The 16,411-nt window shown below is 39.8% G+C and overlaps 2 protein-coding genes across 2 annotated transcripts in view; one reads left to right on the top strand and one right to left on the bottom strand.

Moving 5' to 3' along the window:
* Positions 1-6,268, top strand: part of RNF20 (ring finger protein 20) — a 42,012-nt gene extending 35,744 nt beyond the window's left edge. The window contains 3 exon segments of the mRNA XM_032213582.1: positions 4,065-4,205; positions 4,701-4,802; positions 5,050-6,268. Coding sequence (XP_032069473.1) covers positions 4,065-4,205; positions 4,701-4,802; positions 5,050-5,226 — 420 coding nt within the window. The 3' untranslated portion in view covers positions 5,227-6,268.
* A 4,977-nt stretch (positions 6,269-11,245) lies between these two features.
* The window catches only part of GRIN3A (glutamate ionotropic receptor NMDA type subunit 3A), a 144,023-nt gene continuing 138,857 nt past the window's right edge, over positions 11,246-16,411 (bottom strand). The window contains exon 9 of the mRNA XM_032213814.1: positions 11,246-11,579. Coding sequence (XP_032069705.1) covers positions 11,246-11,579 — 334 coding nt within the window. The remainder of the gene's footprint in view (positions 11,580-16,411) is intronic.

Here is a 16,411-nt window from a genome sequence, read left to right as displayed (position 1 = left end):
GATCTGGTTGTTCTTTCCCAAATATTCTAATGCATTAATAATTAATCTAACATTACTTTTCATCTGTCTCCCTTGTATAAAACCTGTTTGGTCCATATGTATCAATTGTTGAATGACCAACATTAACCTATTTGCTAATATTTTAGTAAAAATTTTATAATCTACATTCAGTAATGAAATAGGTCTATAATTTTTTGGTTGGGTAGTATCTTGATCTTCTTTGGGTATCAAAGATATAAACGCTGTCTTCCAAGATGGAGGGACTTTACCTTCCGTTTGAATCATATTAAATAATTCTCTAAGAGGTTCTACCATTTCTAACTGTAAGTTTTTATAGTAAACCGCTGTCAAGCCATCTGTACCTGGTGCTTTCCCTGACTTTAATTGCTTAATTACCTGCAGGATTTCCCCCGAGGTTATTGGTTGATTCAATTTTTGCCTGTGTTCTTCTCTAACTGAAGGTATTTTCTCTTTGTCTAAATATTTGTCTATGTCTAAACCATTAATTTTATCCCCTTTATACAGTTCTGTAAAAAATTCCCAGAAAGCCTTTTGAATCTCTTCCTGTTGAAACACCTCCTTCCCTCTGTAAATCAGTTTAGATATATTTCGAGTTTTCCTTTTTTTCCTAATCTGCTAAGCTAACCATCTGCCAGGTTTGTTTGCATTACAAAAAGTATTGTGTTTTGCATATAATAAATTAGTAGTTACCTGGTCAGAGATCAACATGTCAAATTGAGATTTTAATATGTTAATAGCTTCCTTAACCTTTGTATCGTCTGGGTTCATTGTTAACTCCAGCTCTTTTCTCTTAATTTCCTCTTCCAGTTCTGTTCGTTTTAACCCTTGCTTATTTCTATGTGTTTTATTTATATTCATCAAAACTCCTCTCATATACGCTTTGCTTGCGTCCCATACAAATTCCATAGATGTACCTTTATTCATATTCAAAACAAAATATTCAGATAGTAATTTTTTACAATCATTAATATACTTTTCATATCTAAATAAGTTTTCATTCAATCTCCAAGACCTTCTTGCCTGCACTACCCTTCCCAACTCCATCCAAACTGGGTTGTGGTCCGAAAGGACCCTAGCTGCAATCTTTGTTTTCTTGACCCTAGAAAGCAAATCATTAGTGGTTAGGATAAAATCAATCCTTGAAAGGGATTGATGCCTGTCCGAGAAGAAAGTGAAGTCATATTCCTCTGCATTTCTTTCTCGCCAAATATCTCTCAATTCAAAATCATCCATAATGTCAAAGAAAGATTTGGGTAACTTTGCTCGCATCTTGGTATTTAGGCGGGAAATCTTCTTATCTCTCTTAGTATCTATCACTCCATTCCAGTCTCCCAATAGTATACAGGAACTATAGTCCCACTGTACTAATTTAGCATGAAGATTTCTATAGAATCTATCTTGCTGTTGATTGGGAGCATAAATTCCCAAAAGTAATGTCTTTTTCCCTTCTAAGATTAAGTCTAAAGCAATATATCTTCCAAAGGGATCTGCTTCTATTAATTCAGCTTTCATATCTTTTCTTAAGTATACAACTATACCATTCTTCTTTTCCATAGCAGAAGCTGCAAAATGTTGACCAAGTTTTGAGTTGATCAAATATTTTTGATCAGTTGACTTGATATGAGTTTCTTGCAAACAAATTACATCGTTCTTAAACTGTTTGAGATAATGAAATATTTTCTTCCTCTTCTGTGGAGAATTCAGTCCATTAACATTGCATGTTAAAATCTTAGTTGTCATCTTTGGTTGGTTGAAGCATTTTTAGAGCTTCCTGCACGGCCTGTTTAACCTTAGGTCTAGCTCCTCCCACTGCTTCCAGATTTGTTATTGTGGTTCCTTGATCGATGGCCGATGATTGTTGATGCTGTTGCTTTTTAGCTTGTTTCTCCATACGTCTAGTAGTCATGCGGCTAGGTCTTAGTTCCATAGCACCTTGCACTTCTAGAGAAGAGAGATGCTCCATCTTGTCTGGTGGTTGTGTAGTTTGCTGTCTATCCTGTCCTTCTTGTGGTCTTTCTCTGGGTCCAGATGGTGCAGGGTGTCCGGCCTTCAATATATTATAATAAAAATCTCGGGCTTTCCATACAGAGTTGAGGCGGTACCTTTGCTTATCAAATGTAAATATGATGCCAAATGGCGCATCCCATCTATACTGTATCTGACGATTTCTGAGTTCTTCGACCAAAAAAGCGTAGTCTCTCCTGGCTCTTAACATTTGAGGTGGTATCTCTTTCAAAACAGCCAGGTCTTGATCGCCAATTTGAAGCTTAGTGTTATAAGACGCTTGCAGTACCATATTTCTAAGCTCTCTTGTAGTAAAATATATAACGATGTCTCGAGGAAGCTGCTTCTGCTTTGCCAGCCAGGAGTTAACGCGGTAAGCTTTGTCAATTTGCCAGTCTTGGTTGGTCCCTGGTCTTCCCATCAGGCGATCAAAAGCTTCCGATAGGATCTGTTTCAGGTTCTCCTGTTTCTCCTCACGCAGCCCCCTTACTCTTAATGCGAACTCCATTTGTCGGTACTGTATCATAATAATTTCTTTTTCAGCATTTTCCACTTTTTGTTCCACCACCTCTGTTTTCAATGTCAAGTTAGCATTGGCATCATTAAGAACCTCTAGAGTATCTTCCATTCCAGAAATATGTTCTGTTAATACAGTTACAAGACTCAGCATGTCGTCTCTAATTTTATCAACCTTAGCGTCAAATTTCTCATACAGCTCCTGTTTAAGTCGTTTTATTTCACTTTTAATTTCTTCTTTCATTTCTTTTATTTCCTCTTTTCTCTCCTCTCTATTATCTCTAAACTTATCTTCCATTTTAATTGTCTGTGCATTAAGAGCCTCGCTTAGATTACTCAGGAAAAATTCTTTCGTTAACATATCCCCAGCAGGGGGCGTAGGAAGCGGAGGCTGCAGCTTTGTGCCAGGCACTGAAGATGTGCCCCTGGAAGTAGAGGGTGACGACTTCAAGTTAATATTTGGTTTTGAGGCCATTTCAAAATTTATCTGCCTGCAGTTAGTAGAACTCTATTGCCTGAATATGCAGCTTTAAGTAAAGAGGCTTTTATTTTGAAGTTTAAGGCTTGGCAAAACTTTCAGTGAGTAAACATTGTATCAAAACCGTTCAGCAGATTCATCACCATTTAACTTCCAAATAAGCAAAGTTAATGAAAGAGTAAAATTCTTCTATTGTGAAACCAAAACATTTGATAAGCAATCTCTTTTGTTTTGAATTCTTGTGAGGATTAGCAAAAAGTGTTCGTTATTACCGGAGAAACCAGCCTGCTCGGCGCCATTTTAAAAGCCTCTAAGTAAATAATTTTTCGGAGGAGAAAAAGAAAAGAAGCTAAAATGTTGATAAACAATTATTGTCCACGCAGTAAACGGATTCAGCTCGTGATAAGATTAAATCAAACAAAACTTTGAGCAGAGTGGGGGAGACTTACTTTGTCCCTGCACAAGGCAGTTTGAAGTTCCCAGCACGGACAGCCGTTCTGCCTTGGGCTAGCCCCCCTTTCCTTGCAAGCACAAAAGCTGCAAAAATCGAAGAGCATTTGCCAGCAAAACAGTTTCTTCTTTCCTTCTTGCCTGAAGGATAAGAAAACCTGATAAGACGTCAGATGGAAGATCCTCTAAACAGGTACGTAGCCAGGAATTCGGAGGCAGCTGATTTTTTGCTGCCTCCACCAGCAAGCTCCTCCCAGGAAGTCGATGTTGATGTAAATCTAATCTTCAGGTAGAAGGCCGTTGGGCTCCCAAATAGATGTTTGGTCCTAGGCCAAGGAGGCCCTGTTATTTACCACATAATAATCAAATAATGGAAATAGTGGCTATTGTAGGTAAGTGCTGAAACCCTTCCCCCCTCCCTCCCTCCTTCCCTCCCTCCTTCCCTCCCTCCCTCCCTCTGTCTTTTTCCAGAAGAAAGTTTACATACAATCCCAAAGCATAAGATGAAACTTCTGATTTAATCTTTAGAGTGCTACTATTCCTTGTGCAAATTTCAATAAGTGGAATGGGAAAACATTACAGTTTTGTTTTCTAGGCTATGGATGCTGCTCAGCTAGCTGAGGACCTTCGGGCCCAATTGGAACTGGCGCAGAAAAAATTGCATGACTTCCAGGATGAGATTGTGGAAAATAGTGTAACAAAGGAAAAAGACATGTTCAACTTCAAACGAGCCCAGGTAACCGGCATGCAGTCCTTTGCTTGGATAGCTACCTCTCACAATTTGTCTTTATTTCCAGTTTCATTCATTCAGATTATACGTCTGCCTCTTGTTTTCTGACAGCATTTTGGTTCCTAGTTCAATAGCTTGGTCGCTGTTACATGACTCACTTTCAATTGTTTCCACTGTTGCTTTTGTTAATTGTCAATGCTGGTGCTGAACACCTAAACTGAAGCTTCTACTATTCACATATCAATTTTAATTCAGTTTTTAAGTCCCCAAAGAGTTCTAGAAGGCTCTAATATTAATGGAAGAACTACAGCTTTCTCATTTTCATAATAACTTAAAATAGATCCATGAATTTTTCTAATTCATGTGAAACACTGCAGGGCTGTAAAAGCCAAAATGTAGGTGTTTATGAACCTTTTACCAGATTTGTTTCCATTACAATAGGAATCGGCCATCTGAAAGGCAAAAGATAACAGGCCTACCTGACTAATATTTTTCTTGTAGGAGGATATTTCACGGCTACGAAGAAAACTGGAGACAACTAAGAAACCGGACATGATTCCCAACTGTGATGAGATCCTCATGGAAGAGATCAAAGACTATAAGGTAGATCATGTGAGGCCTATAGACTCTTGGGTGTGATGGGTTTAGGCATATCTTTGTATGTTTGGAGAAATATAAAAATTGCCACTAGTGTGCAGTTGGGGTGGCTCATTTGGGAAATACATTATGGAAGGAAAGAGCCCTCTCGCCTTTCCAGGGTGAAGAATGAACATTTTCTCCCTCATATACTAAAAGGGGAGGTCTTGTCTGTTGACATCTGCTCCTAAACCCTGCCCTGTCTTTCCCAAAGGCTCGCCTGACGTGCCCCTGCTGCAACATGCGGAAGAAGGATGCTGTGCTCACTAAATGCTTTCATGTCTTCTGTTTTGAATGTGTGAAGACTCGCTATGACACTCGACAGCGCAAATGTCCCAAGTGCAATGCTGCATTTGGAGCCAATGACTTCCATCGGATCTACATTGGTTGATATGGCCAGATATGTATGGCCAGAAGAACTCCGCTGTCCACTCCCATACCTGCCATTCTTCAGCAGGCTGGATACTGCTCATTGCCAGCTAGGTTTCCCCCTATTTTGATTTCTTTGTAAAGGAATATGTTGGTTTATTCTTTTTGCGTATGTGTTCTTTTTGTTTTTCTCGTCACTTTTTTTAAAGTACTGCCAATTCAGAAGCCAGTTCTCACTTGTTTGGTTAAATACACTTTTTGTGGGGTCCAAGTAGTCAATTGATCCCTGATTCATCAGTGTTGCCATCATTTGGCTTGGAACTAAACCAGGCAGCAACATTTAAATTGGGAAATCCAATTGAGATAGCTTGTTGGCTTTCTGATGATTTTTTAGCTAATTGTTTCTCTGTTTTGGATAAAAGAGGAAACTCTTCTTTTAATGTCTGCTTGTGCATGTGGAATGCTGCAGTCTACAGAAGGCATTCCTATGTCTGAAGAAAGAAGACAGCAATGTACCCATCCTATTTCAAACTGAACTTTTAACTCACGTTTTCTGAAAATTGCCAACAAAGTACATCGTGGAAGTTGAGGCATTGAGAAAATAGTGACCTTCATATATTTCATCTCTTCATCATATGTAATCTGCTCCGATAATGTATAATTTTGGATCCGATTATATAATGATGCTGTTTTGAGAAAAGACCACTTTTTTGACACATTGCCTGGAGAATTTTAATACTAAGGGTAAGCACAAATGGTAGCTGTTGACAACATTTGGCCATTGCTTTCTTGCAGCCAATCTGTTGCATAAATGGGAACTGGATTACACTCAAATGTAATGAGCCTGATTCGCTTTGAATGTTTTCTGTGTAGTGAAGGAAGCAATTCTGGACCAGAACTAGTTTTTTCAGGGAAGTCACCTCCTTTTGGTTGGCCAGAGAATTGTCAAACAATGGTCCAGGCTATATTGGCTGCTACTGTCTCTTTTGCTATGAAAATGAGATTTTCATAGACATTTTTCAAAGGGCATTGTCTTCAATAAATTGCCATGGTTCTCTCTTGTTTTTGCTTTGTGGGATTGTTGTGTTGTTGTTGTTTTGCCCTCATTCTTGCGAACAGACTGAGTCTGTAAATTGATTTTAGATATGGAGAGTTTGGGATTTTGATGTTTGTATATCCATGTACATACTGTAGCTAAAGAGCTATTATGTAAGAGCTAAACTAAAGGGCGAGAGCCAAGTATGTTTTTGCACTTTTTGAATGGAATGGTGGGAAATGGGAATAGAAATATCTGGCTTTGGGAGACAACCCATTCCAATTCTGTAGTACACCAGGATATGTCAGAATCTGTCCATTTGGTTTAGTCATTGAGAGAGGGCCTTCTGAAAATTCCCTCCCCTTGTGAGGTTCACAAGGCAGGAGTTGAGACAGCAGAACCTCTTTGGTATAGTCCTCACTTTGTGGAATATTTTCCTCCCCCCCCCCCTCCCAAGTACAGTTTCCACTTGCTGCAATGCTGGAAATAGATTTAAACTATTTTCATTTTAATATAGTTTTGATTCCGCTGATTTAAAGTGTGGGCACATTTCTTGGGTTTTCTTTGGGACTTATATTTGCTCATTGGAAGGGAGTTGATATTATTCCAATTGACTCATTTATTATTATGTTATAATAATAACTTTCTTCTCATTGATGTGGTATGCTCACAATATCCTGTGGGATTGGGATGAGTTAATAAATTCAGTGAAATGCATAAACAACCACACTCCTTCCCTTAATCACCAACAAAACTCCCTAGACTTTCAGTGATGCTTTTGGGCCTTTTCCCAGGAATGCTAAAGGTGGGGACAGGAATGATTTGACTCTCATTCTTGTTCCTATTGGTATCTAAATTTGATCTTCCACCAAATTTAGGCAAAATAGAGTTGATTTCAGGTTGAGGATGTACTTACATGCAATATATAATAAGAAAATAGCTGTTGAAACATGGTATTTTGCTATTGAATTTCAAGACCATCTTAGGGTGTTAGAATATACATTTAAGCTGCAAGATACCCACTTAATAAAGAGAATCATCTCTGAATATTTTTTTTGCTTCTGACAATATTGAAGGGCTTTTATTTTCTGGGTATGCAGTCCTTGAGATGATACTGTCCAAGACCAAGATGAACCAGTAATTGATTTAATGTATGGTAATCTCATATCCTTGAAGCAAGATAGGTTGATGACATCAGCAAGTATTGCAGGATCATATTGGTTGGAAACATACGGAAGAGAGAGGCTTTCATCCTGCAGTGGATATACAATGTCTAAAATGTTGATGAATCTCTCATATTCTCCTGGAGTAATGTGGTGACCTAGAGATGGGACTCTTGCCTCACAATCAGGAGGCTATGGATTTGTTCCTAGGTAGTGGCAGATATTTCTCTATCTGGCCGCAATGAGTAATTGTCTGCTGTGAACTCCATGTAGATGTCAGGAAGGGCATCTGGCCAGTAACCGCTCAGCTCCATTCAGTCGTCCCAACTTCACCCTGATGAATGGGATTACAGGGTCATTAAAAGAAAAAAAAATACATATATTCTGCTGAATTGTATCACATAGAAGATTCATTCTGTGATGAAATCCATTTTATGTTTGGATTAACTGGCAAAAATGAAGATAGGGAAGAAAAAAGAACAGTTATATGGTACAGAGAAGAATACAAATGGATGAAGTTAACCCAAAAGCCCTGGTTAGGCATGAGTTACCTTGAAGGGTAAAAATTCACTAGGCAAGCAGCCATCCCAATTATGATTAGTTTTTAAGAATCAAGATTTTGGAACAGAAATGTCTTTTTCCACCTATTTGTTTTTATCAATTTCTGTCTCTGAATGAGAGTTGATTCTCTCCACCCCCCACATTTACAGATAATTCATGGAAAACAGTCTTCATATTGGGCAAATAAAACATAACTCGTCTCCACAGAGTGAGTTTGCATTTTGTCATCCAATCAGCTTGTCAGCTAGATCCAAGCTGTAAAGCAAATGAACACGCCTGAACAAGTAGTATTAAAATTTATTTAAAACCAAAATAAAACAAAAAACCAGCACATTCCTCAACCAGAATTTTCATTCAGAAAAGGCGATGGCCAGGGCAGCTTACAGAAGTCAAGGAAAGACTTCACTCATTGATGCCGAAGGTATAAGATGTGTTGTAGTGCTGGCTTTGGATATTTGAAGATGCCAATGAAATACTTAAGGAAAGAGAGGGGCTTCTTAATAATTGGATAAAATCACTGGTGACTTAGTGAGTAGAGAGACATTAGTCAGGCATTAGGCATCTAGACATTAATTAGCACATTTGTTGGTGGATTACTGTACTGCATTTTCTACACAAAAACTGTTGGCAGTTTTTAGGGGCAAACCCCTATTATGGGTCTGTGTTCATATTCTCACATACGAATTATCTTGGATGCAAAAGTTAAATCTATGTGCCATGTGTATAGGCTATGTTTTCTCAATCTTTGATTGGCAGAAAAACTTGAAAGTGAACCGGTCAAATTATACAAGGCCCTAATATATACATTACTTTGATTTGACTTGCCTCTTCTGTCACTACTCCTGTGCCAAGCAACATAATGTAATACATACTCTGGATCTGATTAGGTTGGATTTCATAGTTATATTCCTTGTCAGCAGCCCCCTCTGTACAGGGTGAGCATTATCGGCTTGATATATAACTATGTATGAGGCCCCAGTGTTGACAGTAGAAAGAAAAAGAAGCATATTGCTTGGAATAATATAAAATCATCTTTGAGACCCAGGATTATGTCATTTAGAGTAGCTTGTAAATTGGACCATACTAACAATGATTTTGTGTGTGTGTGTAGGCAGGGTGATTTAGGGGAATGGGAGACAGAATGATAATGTTGATTGGTTGTACACCATATATTGTTGCACCCACTGCTTGTATAGCACCCGCATGAAGTATACACATTTAACAACTGGAGAGCAAGCCATCATCACTGGCAACTTACACAACACATTTCACTGAAGGATACCACCGAGCTTCAAAAAACATTTAGCCACTAAAGTTAGTTTTGGACTAATGAGGGACCAGAGTTTCCCCACCACCAGCCTAAAATGGTAGCTTCTCAGAACATGACATGGAATATTTATATATATAAATAATACTCTGGTAATAGAAAAACACTTTAAAGAATATTTTAACTGGTAGTTTTAAAATTTCTCCTTTGATATTTAAAAAATACGCTCAAGCCATGTATCCTGTCAAGGGCAGCAAGAGGATTATTTTGTGGAAGCAAACTCTTGGAAAAGGGTCTAGTCTGAAAAAAGTGGCAAAACAGTAGATCTTTGTCCAAAGTGTATATAAGTAGTCCTTGCGTAGTGACCACAGTTTAAATGAGAAATTCTGTCGCAGTTGTTGTAAAGAAACAAGAAAGAAAAAGTGTGAAAGCAAAACTCCTTTCTTTTTCAAACTTTCCCTTTTCACACTTTCACACTGGGGTTTTTTTGCTATTTGAATTTTTCATGGTATAAAAACATTTGCTTTTATACTTTTTCATTCTTAATAAGATTGTTTGCGAAGCTGGGGATATTAGGCAGCAAATCACATGATTGTGACAGATATACCACTGCACATTTGCTCTAGTCATTAAGTGAAACATCACATGACTGTGACTTATGATTTTATTTCCGTGTTCTCTATTCACTCTGTCGCAAATTAGTTGTAAAGCACAGAAGTGACAATTAAGGGTCTACGGGATGCTGTAAGGGTTGTAAAATGTGAGGAGACAGGAAAGCATTTTGAATGCTTTGCCAAGTACAAAATTTTCTATAAGCACTCAACACATTGAAACAAAATGTTTTATAATTCAAGGCTTGCTTATTTGTTTGTCTTAAGTGAACAACTCAAAAAAATATAGCCCTACTCTGTTTGGAACTTAAAATGAAAGAATCTTAAAATACTACCTTTGAACAAAATTAAGAGTGTGTATCTACAACATCTGCTGAGGGTGGCTGTAGAATTATTTTATATAGTAGAGAAAGTTGGGTGAACCTTACTTTTGCAATTCTGAGAATGGAAATAGCAAGGAATATAAGATGGTAGTTGTCAGTGAGAAGAAATCTGCACATATTATCCAAAAATAGTATGATCAGAGTGCTGGGCTATACCAGTAGAATTGGAGACTGGAAGCCATATTTTGAGTACATCCACATATAAAAGATATCTGGTATGTGGTTACGTAATGCCTTGGAACAGCAAAAGTTTGAACCAAAACCAGTCTGCCTTTGTTTTTAATGTGGATGCAAATTCAGAGCAGATTTTTCCTTGTTTGTCTTCAGAAGGGACAGAAATTCCATATGTTCCTACCTCAATGCCCAATTTTTGAAAGCTATCCTGAGGATTTCCTTCCAACCATGGTATAATTTTTCAATAATGGGTACTTAAGAACGGGGTATAATTAAAACCCCTTATTAATGTGTTTAATCTTTGCAAGTGATGTTGTAGGGAATATCTGTACTCCTCTTGTGCCAATTACAGAGAAGGCCAGTACCCAAAGGACCCTTAGAGCCCAGAGTTTGAGACACAACTATATAGGTTTAAAAATTTTGAATAGCAAAATACATGCAGAGAACAATTCTGAATAATCTTTGAAAGACTCTTGCTCTTTTGTTTTAATTAATGCAAGGGAGGGGGAAGAGTAAAAAGTAGGAAAATCCATTTAATTCTAGTGAGAAAGAAAATAGGTGCTGTGTGGTCTGGAGGCTTCAAATTCCTGTAGCCTGAGATCAACCCTTTCTACTTAGGCTAAAACTTCCCACAGAGAAGGACCTGTTGGTACTTTGAAGTATTCCGGTAACCAGAATGCGGCCATCTTTTGGTAGTGTCGCTTTTGCAGGAAGGCGGGAGCTACTGTAGACCTATTGCTTGCTGACTGTGTGGCGCCACTTCTTAGCATTACACAAAAACAAAGCCCAAAGGTGAGGGTGTAATACAAATTATTACAGTCCGAGAAGGTACAAGGGTGAACCCTCTCAAAGCTCCACAGTTCTATTTGTCCTCTGAAATTCCTCCAGCTCCAGTTTCCTGCTCACCGCTATCTGCAGTTCCTGCTTGATCACTTCAATCTGCTTCTCCAGTTCTGAGAGTTCCTGGATCACTGAGGTCCTAGCAGTGTTCAGAGCGTCTGCTTTCCCGTTGGTAGTCCCTGGAGAGTCTCTTTTCAAGGAGGGAAACGCTGTATCATGCTGCAGTTGTTTGAGCATCACTTCACTCGGTTTTTCAATACTGCAGATGTATTTCCTTCTGTGGCAGTTGCCAGGGCTAGCAGTGTTCCAGACTGAAACTTGACTGTTCCTGGGACTGGACCTGCAGGGGGATGTTCACACAAGGCATTAGGAACTCACTATAATATACATACATACATACATACATACATACATACATACATACATACATACACACACACACACACACACACACACACACACACACATAGGCAATATAGGAAAAAGAAACTCTATGAACCCCACGACTTCTTGGGCCTACCTTTCCAGCTTCCCCTCTAGCTAGGTTTCTTTATTCAATTGTAGTGTTGAATTGCTTGTGAGCTTCTCCAATTGGATCCAACCCATTGGTGGGATTCAAATATTTTTACCACAGGTTCCATGGGTGTGGCTTGGTGGGCATGTTGTGGCTTGGTGGGCATGGCTTGGTGGAAGTGGCAGGGAAGGATACTGTAAAATCTCCATTCCCTCCCCATGCCAGGAGAAGATTATTGCAAAATCCCCATTTCCTCCCGATTAGCTGGGATTCGGGAGGCAGAGAATACTCGGGGTGGGCCAGTCAGAGGTGGCATTTACCAGTTCTCTGAAATACTTGAAATTTCCGCTACTGGTTCTCCAGAACTGGTCAGAACCTGCTGAATACCACCTCTGATGCAACCCCAGGTCCCAACCTAAGTCCAGCAGATTTTCAGGCTGACCAAACAACAAAATGAGTACAAATCTATTGCTGTTTTATGAATAATCTTCCTGATTGGACAAAAACTTCATCTAGCCCAGTATTCTGCCTTCCAAAATACTCCCCAGAAGCTTCCAAGAAGTCTCCTAGCAGCTTAGGGTGACTAAGTTCCTGTATTCTTGCACTTTGTCTTTCTAGTAACTGGTGCAAATGATTAAATGACAGAAAATCTGGCCACTGTTTTAATTTGCAAGGATAGGCAAGAAGAATGATAGAAACATTCAGCTGGAACAAGCCTTGAAGGAAACTGATCTTCCAGAAGTCACTGAGCTATATCGTCATCAGTAAGGTTGGCTGGAAATTGCACACAACCTCTGGAAATCTATGGAAAGCTATGATTCCCCCCAACTAGGTTTCAAGTATTTTTAATTTAAACACTACATCTGATATTATTATTATTTCTCTATGCGGAGATATGTATGTATAGTATTGGGAAAAACAGCTTCAGTACTGATTGAAGATGGTAGAATGGTTGTGTATCTCAGGGACAGCAATTTTGTTCAGTGTTCCTCATTTCTGTCTTTCGTACAAATCTAAAAGCATTGATCAGAGTTATTGAGGAGTAGAAAGTCATTTTTTACACTGTTTAACTGCAATGGTTTGCTATTTTTGTGTCTGTGGTTTGGCAACGTGATCACAATTAAATTGAACAGGTATCTGTTCTGACCCCCCTTCTTCGCTTGTTAACAGACGACAGTCAGACAGACTTAAAAGGAAAGAACTTTATCAGCCTCGGCCCACGCTGGCTGCGAGCCCAAAAATAAACATAAATAAAGTCTCTGGCAAGAAGATAACAGAATGCAAAAAGTTCTCTTACAAAACAAATCACTTCTCCAAGTGTCTCCTTGAATCAGGGTTACAGAAAACAAATCACTTATCCAAGTGTCTCTCACAAACAAACCTCGACCGATGAACGATGAACGTTGACTTCTGCAACCAGGGCGTGGCACCATCAGTCCTTTTATCTCCAGAAGACCACACTAACAAGCCCCAGCTGCATTGTTATTCCTGCATCCCGACTCAACTCACAGCAAACTTCTGCTGAGTCACAACAGGTATCCATCAATAGAAATACAACAGGGGAGACATGTTTCCATGCTAGTGCTCAACCCTTCTTTCTCCAGGGTTTCTGGTCTCAACATTTCAAATCAAATGTTTATTTTTATCAAAAACCATATGGAAAATCACATTTACCCAGAGATTTAGTTTGCTCATATTTCTAAAAAAATGCTTTATGACCAGACTAGGTTTATTACAAGGGAGATGAGAAAAACCAATAAAGAAAGATGTCTAGAAAAATACAGGCAGGCATGGGTGTTGTTATTTGTGTCACAAATAATATCAGGAAGCTAAAATCATATCTGTCAAAGCTGATGCAGCGTTGCAAAGTTAGCTTGTGAATTGGCTTCAGAGAGAAATTCCATAATGGAGTAAGCAACACAACGGCACTATAATAAGAATGTCAATATTCTGACCTAGGCTTCCTGAGACAGTAAAAGCACATGCAACCCTCTTTTTATTTCAACTGCTGTGAATTATGTTCCTTCACAGCCTATAATAAGTCACAAATAATTTGTAAAAAGTCTGACAGAAGTCTGCCAAAGTCTTTCAGAATAAGGCTGGTAAGCACCCACCTTTATCTCCCTTGAAATGCTGCCAAAGACCTAATTGGCAATTAGCTTTGCAAGGCCACATGGAGCACAGAGTCAAAACGGAGCTTCAGAATTTAAACCGACCAGCACGAACAAAGTCTCTTCCTGCAAAAGCTCAGGTGCCTTTACTCCTCCTTTATGTCTTATAGGAGGGGCCAATCATCTCCAAGCCTTACTCCTGAGTCATCCCTTTTGTCTTTACTGTTCTTGCCTTCTGGAAGCTCTGCGCATGTGTGCACTGGGAACAGGCTCCCCCTGTTCCTCTGCCTCGCTGATGTCCAACTCTGGAGGCTGCACATAACTCCCAGATGGCCTTGGCCCCTCTCTGTATCCAACACAGAGCCCTCATCCGAGCTTTCCCCAGACTCCAGGATTGCCAATGTTCCTCCCCAACCTCCTCACAGTCTTCTGACAACACTCAGATAAATTGTAAACTGGCTTTGAAGAGGCAAAGTCCAGTGGTGAAGGCATCAGGTTAGAAAGCGGGACTGTGACTTCTAGTACTGCCTTAAGTATAAAAGTATTTTTGGGCCAGTCACTCTCTCTCAGCCCAATCCACCTCACAGGATTGTTGTGGGGAAAATAAGAGAAAGGGGTATGTGAGCCACCTTGAGCTATTTATAAAAATAATAAAGGTGTGACATCAGATCACATCACACCATATATCACATCATATCATATCACAACATAACAATATAACATAACCTCTGTTTATACTGTACTAAGAAAAAGTTCAAAGGGCAATGCAGTTATCTGACAGAGAATGGTGTCTTTATCTGTCATGAACACCCTGCAACCGCTAACACATTAATCCTAAAAAACTATGGTTTCAAAGAGTTGGTGCCTGAATACTGTTGTTCACCACAGTCCGTCCCTGGAGGGAACGGCTTCTCCAGGGCGGCACCTGGGCACAACAATCAAGGGGGTCACCCACGAAGCTAATCCTAGAAAGAACTTGAGGGCACGATCTCTCTGGGTGAATGACATGACGACCACTTTATTATGTAGCGAAGCTGAATATATAAACTTTCATACGCAAATTAGGTTTTCAAACATTGCAAATGTCATTGGTTACAAATTATGCATCTGGACCAATAATAGAATTGATAACTGCGCGCTTCCTAAGTTTCACGTGTACGCCCTAGTTTAGCTGTTTTCCAAGCAAGTACAAAACAAGCAAATTCTATAGGTATCAAGAACAATTTGTGGTCGGCTACATCCGTCCTGTGTGGCTAGATGTGCAGACTTTGCAAGTCCTATCTAGCTACCTGTTTAAACCATTTCCTATAGAAGATTTTGCTGCCAGTTACGGCCTAGCAAAAAGGCCTGCTAACAGACAATGAAAGCATGAAAGAAAAGACATTCTCAGAGCATAGCAACATCTCCTCCTTTTCTTTTTATTATCTTTTTGTCAAAGAGACTCTTCCTCTTCATCTACCAGGGCTAATCACAGCATTCTACACATAAACCAATAAAAAATCACATCATGGCAAAGGGGGAATAAACAGTTACAGCACAGCTTAGTGGGGAGAAAGGGCATGTGTGGGAGTTGCTGGCTCACATACTTCATGTTACATGAGGCTGCATAATGAGTCCTGGCCGTTTAGGCCGGAAGGATGTTTCTGGTGCGATGTTTTTGCATCCCTGTGTATGTGTGTTTCAGACAGCAAAAACTGCCCTGCACACACACACCCGGAATGAATTCCAACACTGTTTTTGTTAAAAGGCAGCATCTCCCTCTTCATCGCTGGGCATGCAGAAGGGAGCTTTCCCCATGAAGGGGTTGACTGTTCATGTAACTCCATGTGGTTGACAATGTGAATGTTCTTCTGTGGAACCAAGCTAGAGAGTATTCTTACACATAGTGAATAAAGAGGGTGCACATTGAATACAGCAACACAACAGTATCAGCAAAGCAACAAGGGTTATAACGGTCTTGGAAACATTTCCCAACCAGTTAAAATTTGGTAACCAAGAGGTCATCCAATCCTACCAGGAGTCCAAGGCTTTGTATGTTTGTCCAACTGTTTGAACGGTATCATGTAATTTTTCCACACTGGTTTCAATTTGTCCGGACTGGTTCAAATAATGACAACAGGTAGCATTCAACCAAACACATAGTAGGGGGATCTGCGGCGAAAGACAGGGCAGCCGGTCGGGGGAGTGGAGGGTGGAGGGTGCTCTGCTCTGTGTTCCAGGTCAGAGACAGAGACAGCCTCAAGCTGTGGTTCCTGTTGGTTGGTCATGGTCAGGCTGCTTCTGTGTTTGTGTAGGTGGTTGTATAGGTGGTTTTGGCAAATATGGTCTTACGTGCCATCCTGGGATCCAAAGAACTTTGTCTTTTAATTAGATTGCAGCGTAGTTCCTTTCCCAGGTCAGCAGGTCAGCAGGTCCTCACCACGTCAAGTCAGGCAAGCAGCGATAGTAGACAGGTGGACGGGAGGTGTCTGCAGTAGGTGGAGCTGCAAAATGACGAGTCGCTGCCGAGGATGGTGGGCTGCCGGTGTTTTGCACTGCTGGGAGGCC

The sequence above is a fragment of the Thamnophis elegans genome, chromosome 3 (assembly GCF_009769535.1).
Source record: "Thamnophis elegans isolate rThaEle1 chromosome 3, rThaEle1.pri, whole genome shotgun sequence".
Lineage (NCBI taxonomy): Eukaryota > Metazoa > Chordata > Lepidosauria > Squamata > Colubridae > Thamnophis > Thamnophis elegans.
Note: the sequence above shows the minus strand (reverse complement) of the source record. Positions and strands in the feature narration are given on the sequence as shown.